Source organism: Camelina sativa, chromosome 17 (assembly GCF_000633955.1).
Source record: "Camelina sativa cultivar DH55 chromosome 17, Cs, whole genome shotgun sequence".
NCBI lineage: Eukaryota > Viridiplantae > Streptophyta > Magnoliopsida > Brassicales > Brassicaceae > Camelina > Camelina sativa.
In genome coordinates this window covers 17,093,784-17,100,081 of record NC_025701.1, presented here as the reverse complement: position 1 = coordinate 17,100,081, position 6,298 = coordinate 17,093,784, and the positions used below count along the sequence as shown (strand labels likewise).

Genomic DNA, 6,298 nt, shown 5'->3' with positions numbered 1-6,298 from the left:
TAAGCTGGCACTTGCAGACCGTAGACGCTAGTTTTGATTTATAATATATGATGTTTTCAAATTTGTATATAATTTTTAGATGTTTGTAATTAATTGGTTGAACTTTTTAAAATTAGCAATTTCTTAATTTACGTGTTTTTAGTTAAAACGTCTTATATTTTGAAACGGAGGGAGTATATGTGAAGTAGAAAGATATTCCGATTTTTTTTTCTGGCACTAAATGATTATAGTAGTTCTTATTGGCTTTTAAGTTTTGTTGCTCTTGTTTTGGCAATTGGACTCAAGAATCACATCCTTTTTTGTTGTGAAAAATTAATTCAATATCAATCATTATTTTAATTTTTGTAGGTCACAAATATATAGCAGCCAACAAGTTTGGACCATAAGTTTTGCCATTGGCAGTTAAAGATTACAACATAAAATAAAAAATAAGTAAGCCCAAATCATCTCTTGAGAGGAGTTTTGTGTTTAAATATAAAGGTTTCTGAGAAGATCTTATATCTGTCTGCAACTCCTTCTAGGCATCTACGTCAACATTCTTCGATGTATAAATTTAGAAGCAAAGAATTATATAAAGTTGTAAAATTTAACTCCTAAAATGTGAATTTATGTATTCATTTCGTATATATTGTTGATCCATTGCCGTTATTAACTAGTTCGATCACCTAACGAAGTTAAACTTGTAAATGTTGATATTGTCGGAACACAAAACCACTTTTCTCTCTTTTCAATATATATCAACAGTATCATTGGCTCTTATTTATATTTACGAAAGGTTACGTAATACATAGAATATCTTAATCGATCATTTATCTGATGCACATTCCCAAATGGATCTCGTCTTACTCAATAAATCGGCATTGTAGATGAATTTTTAAAACGCTGTTCGATTATTCAAAGCTTTTTCTCCACTCGAAAGTCACATCTTGATTATTACTACCAAAAGTTTCACTTATGGTATGTCACTGGTAATATGCAAAAGAAAAAGAAAAAGGACTTGCATCTGAAATCCCCTATCATTTGTTTAAACTGCAACTTGCAAAGAAATGAATACCATAAGTGCAAGCAACACTTATTCCTCCACACCTACATGAACAAAGTAATAAAATCACAGTACTTCTTAATTGATCATGAGCAAGACAAAACTGATTGGTCCAATATAATTAACCTAACCATGTGGTCATGCTTATGCTTGCTAAGGTCAACTATTCTTTTATATTAGCATCCCCTGTTTTTAAAATCCCCGCCTAGCACCGATTACGCCCCGTAAAATCGCTAGGTCCACCATCTCCGCCTCGATTAATGACTAATCCCCTCCTAGCATCGATGATCCAATTATATCTATATAATTTGATTATAATCCGTCTAATCCTATTACTTTCCGCTTAATTTTGTATATAATGATTATTTTTAAAGCCAAATATAAATCAAATATACATTTTTGTTATTTAGACATTTAAATTAAAAATTTATGATGTTTTACAATAACTAATGTACAAACTTTTAATGAAAATCATAAATTTTCTTTCAAAATTATGTTTTTATGTGTTTACCGTAATTTTAAAGACAATACTATAGTTTTATATTTTATTTGATATTTTTATTTTCAACATAAACAGAATTATACATATACTTTAATACTATTTATTTTTATTTATTATTAATTTAATAAAAAACCCTAAAACTAGTTCCCGATTAATCCCGTTTAATCTCGATTTTCTCGCTAGGCGCTAGGCCCACCCTGACCGTCCGACTAACGCCTAGCAATTTTTTAAAACAGGGTTAGCATCTAAGATATTAGGCGGCTTGTGTAAAAATGTCACATCACAATCCCAAGTAAGGACTTTCATGAATATTGAAAATAGCTTGATCATCTCCTCACCAACCAACTACGTTCCTACCATAGAACTCAAGTAATGTATTTCTCAATATATAAATAAATCAAACACTAGCTTTGAACGTTTGACGGTTCAACAACAAAAATTATACTACAATCTGGTTCCATAAAAGAAAAACTTACCATTTTTTTTTTAATGCAAAAGCTTGCGTTGGTGTCATATCATATATTTTTGTGTTTTCTTAAGAATTCACGATATATATTCAGAATATATGAAGCATATAATTCAACTAAAATATACAAAAATGACGCATATAAGCAAGTGTACTGCCGGCGTGCATGGAAACATGATTTTGAGGTGCGACCAATAATCCTTATATTAGTAAAAAAAAAAAAAGTAAAAGAATTGAAGAAAAAATTAGCCTATAAATAGTTTAAGATGAACACAGGAAAATGATCGCGCAAGAGAAACTCTTGAAAACACCAAATCAAGCTGAGGGGAGAAGCCACTGCGCATCCTTGAGTTTTAAGGTGGAGCCACTGAAGAAGCGTTTGATGGTCCTTGTTGCAATATTGTACACACATATGTCGAGGCATGGAATATTACAAGACGGGTGACCGAAACGGTCATTACGGGTGAAATAGATGGAGTTTGGCTTAATACCAAGGGTAAGATCAGCAGGCACGGTGATACCCAAATCGAAAGACAGGGCCTCATCACCTAGAGATTCAACCTCAACAAGGGTGGAGATCCGGTCTAGCCCCTTAGGATAACTCTTGAAGACGCGGAAGATCCAGACAGGCTCGTAAGCCCTGGTATAGACCAACAAAACGTCTCCTGATATTGTAACAGCAATGCTATCGCCAGATGAGATAAGCTTTTTTACTCCGGTTATTCCCAAATCACTGTAACACCCGCAAACCAATTTTTGGTATTTTGGTAAGGGTGTCGATCGACACCTTCTCGTGAGGCATCGATCGACACCAGTTGTGGCCAGTTTGATCGGTTCGTTTTTAATTATCCGGTTTGCGTGGTTGGTTTAGAGAATCCCTAAATCGAGTGTAAAAGAGGGAAAACGACCCAAGGTCGTGTTTTTTGTCTGTATTCGCCGTTTTTGAGAGAAAAACAAAGAGAGAGTGTTCTTGAGCTTTTTGGGAAAAGTGTGGGAGATTCCTTGCTGTTCTTGAGAGATTTGGAGCTAGGAAAAAGTTAGAAGCTTGCTAGGAGGGAGGATTTCGTTCCTACTGGTCAGAATCTTCCTGGAGAGAGGTGAGTGCATGACCATGGCTTATCTAAGCTAAGATCTCTAGATTTTATGTGATTTGGTGCTTATGTGGTTGTTTCTTTGAGTTCTCTATGGTATTTCGTCACTGTTTTGGCTGGGTTTGGCTTCTGGGAGTGCAAGGAGCGGATTGGAGAAGATTGGAGGCGAGATTCAGAGTTTCTGATCGAAAGAAATTGCTGCTTGGCAACAGTGTCGGTCGACACCAGTTGGGGTGTCGGTCGACACCAACGCGAGGACGGCTCGAGACTTTGGTGAGTGTCGATCGATGCCATGTGGAGGTGTCGGTCGACACCAGTATGGTGTCGGTCGACACCAGATTGTCAGTGTCGATCGACACCCTTCTTTCAGCTACAATGGATTGTTGTGTGCTTTGTATATTGCCTGGTTTGTTTATTTGATTGTCGATTGTGGCTTGTAGAGATCTTATTGCTTGTGTGTATAGCCCAGTAGTTGGGAGAATTGCCTCACTAAGTATTTGTGATAATACTTACGCATCTCAATTGTTGTTTGTGGTGTGCAGGTAAAGGCAAAGTGTGATCGTGGAATCAAAGGCAATGAAGAGGAGGATGTTCTAGGGACTCGATTGGATGTTGGCTGGCATTGTTAGGTTGCTAGAGTGGAGTCATTAGAAACATTGCTAGGTTGCTGGTTCCTTGTTTCTTGTTGTTTGGTATTTGACTATTGTTGATGCTATGGTTATTGGTTATTGTTGGAGTATTATTGGATATTTAATTGGTGTTGTTATTTCTGCTGATGATTGTGAATGTGGTTAGATGGCTAGTGGATATGGGACCACTAGTTGTAGTTTTATTTATTATATTATATTTNCGGATTGGAGAAGATTGGAGGCGAGATTCAGAGTTTCTGATCGAAAGAAATTGCTGCTTGGCAACAGTGTCGGTCGACACCAGTTGGGGTGTCGGTCGACACCAACGCGAGGACGGCTCGAGACTTTGGTGAGTGTCGATCGATGCCATGTGGAGGTGTCGGTCGACACCAGTATGGTGTCGGTCGACACCAGATTGTCAGTGTCGATCGACACCCTTCTTTCAGCTACAATGGATTGTTGTGTGCTTTGTATATTGCCTGGTTTGTTTATTTGATTGTCGATTGTGGCTTGTAGAGATCTTATTGCTTGTGTGTATAGCCCAGTAGTTGGGAGAATTGCCTCACTAAGTATTTGTGATAATACTTACGCATCTCAATTGTTGTTTGTGGTGTGCAGGTAAAGGCAAAGTGTGATCGTGGAATCAAAGGCAATGAAGAGGAGGATGTTCTAGGGACTCGATTGGATGTTGGCTGGCATTGTTAGGTTGCTAGAGTGGAGTCATTAGAAACATTGCTAGGTTGCTGGTTCCTTGTTTCTTGTTGTTTGGTATTTGACTATTGTTGATGCTATGGTTATTGGTTATTGTTGGAGTATTATTGGATATTTAATTGGTGTTGTTATTTCTGCTGATGATTGTGAATGTGGTTAGATGGCTAGTGGATATGGGACCACTAGTTGTAGTTTTATTTATTATATTATATTTATTATTATTATTATTTTTTTTTTAAAAAAAAGGTTGGTCGTTTCAATCACCACTAGGCCGCCTAGATGGCTTCCACATTTGAAAGCTAGGGAGCACATACACATCCTTGAAACCATCTTGTCCAGACAAATCCAGTTCTCGAATGTAGCAACGGTGCGACAGGTAGTAAAGACAGGTGACCTTTGAGCACCACATCTTGTAGGCCTCGATACTCCCTGGGAACATGGACCCTGTTCCGTACTGGAATATCGCGATAATAGAAATCCCCATTCCTGCAAAAGCCTAAAAACTGGCCTTCCTGAAATTGCNCGATTGTGGCTTGTAGAGATCTTATTGCTTGTGTGTATAGCCCAGTAGTTGGGAGAATTGCCTCACTAAGTATTTGTGATAATACTTACGCATCTCAATTGTTGTTTGTGGTGTGCAGGTAAAGGCAAAGTGTGATCGTGGAATCAAAGGCAATGAAGAGGAGGATGTTCTAGGGACTCGATTGGATGTTGGCTGGCATTGTTAGGTTGCTAGAGTGGAGTCATTAGAAACATTGCTAGGTTGCTGGTTCCTTGTTTCTTGTTGTTTGGTATTTGACTATTGTTGATGCTATGGTTATTGGTTATTGTTGGAGTATTATTGGATATTTAATTGGTGTTGTTATTTCTGCTGATGATTGTGAATGTGGTTAGATGGCTAGTGGATATGGGACCACTAGTTGTAGTTTTATTTATTATATTATATTTATTATTATTATTATTTTTTTTTTAAAAAAAAGGTTGGTCGTTTCAATCACCACTAGGCCGCCTAGATGGCTTCCACATTTGAAAGCTAGGGAGCACATACACATCCTTGAAACCATCTTGTCCAGACAAATCCAGTTCTCGAATGTAGCAACGGTGCGACAGGTAGTAAAGACAGGTGACCTTTGAGCACCACATCTTGTAGGCCTCGATACTCCCTGGGAACATGGACCCTGTTCCGTACTGGAATATCGCGATAATAGAAATCCCCATTCCTGCAAAAGCCTAAAAACTGGCCTTCCTGAAATTGCCACACAACAACATAGTCAACTCATTCTTCTTCTTGTCTTCTACCCAAAAAAAGACCTCTCAGATATTTGGTAGTCTTAGGATGCGAAGCACCAGGCATATAAAGTTTAACTAGGTGATACCCCGTGCTACAGCACGGGATTATATATTTTGTTAGTTACTTGTTTTTGTAATTTGTATTTTTGTAATATAGCTTTTTTATTTTGATTTATTTTTGTAACAACCCGTCCCGTGGACCCCGCTAGCCTCACTGCTAGCCGCCCAAACGGACCCCAAGCTGGCCCTGCAGGGCATCGATCCTAACCCCTCACTGGGCAAATGGAACTATTCATCCAAATCCACAGTAGGTTATTGGTGCGCCAGGCGTTCCTCGAACCCTGGTCCCCACCCTTTAACAACCTTCCCACAGGACAAGCTGTCACCAATTGACCTGCAGATCAATTGGTGACAGCTTGTCCTGTGGGAAGGTTGTTAAAGGGTGGGGACCAGGGTTCGAGGAACGCCTGGTGCACCAATAACCTACTGTGGATTTGGATGATTAGTTCCATTTGCCCAGTGAGGAGTTAGGATCGATGCCCTGCAGGGCCAGCTTGGGGTCCGTTT

The 6,298-nt window shown here is 38.5% G+C and overlaps 1 protein-coding gene across 1 annotated transcript; it reads right to left on the bottom strand.

Annotated features, from left to right (window-relative positions):
* LOC104759564 (F-box protein At5g25290-like) lies at positions 2,326-4,925 on the bottom strand. Its single transcript, XM_010482470.1, has 2 exons — positions 4,756-4,925; positions 2,326-2,743 (listed from the first exon to the last, which is right to left on the bottom strand). Exons 1-2 carry the CDS (start codon positions 4,923-4,925, stop codon positions 2,326-2,328), a joined length of 588 nt encoding a protein of 195 aa, XP_010480772.1.

Excerpts from the sequence above, each read along its gene's own strand:
- LOC104759564 (XM_010482470.1), bottom strand. The coding sequence starts at position 4,925 with ATGGGGATTTCTATTATCGCGATATTCCAGTACGGAACAGGGTCCATG. Across the intron at positions 2,744-4,755 it reads CAAGATGGTTTCAAGGATGT|TGATTTGGGAATAACCGGAG; the intron begins GTATGTGCTCCC and ends CGGGTGTTACAG.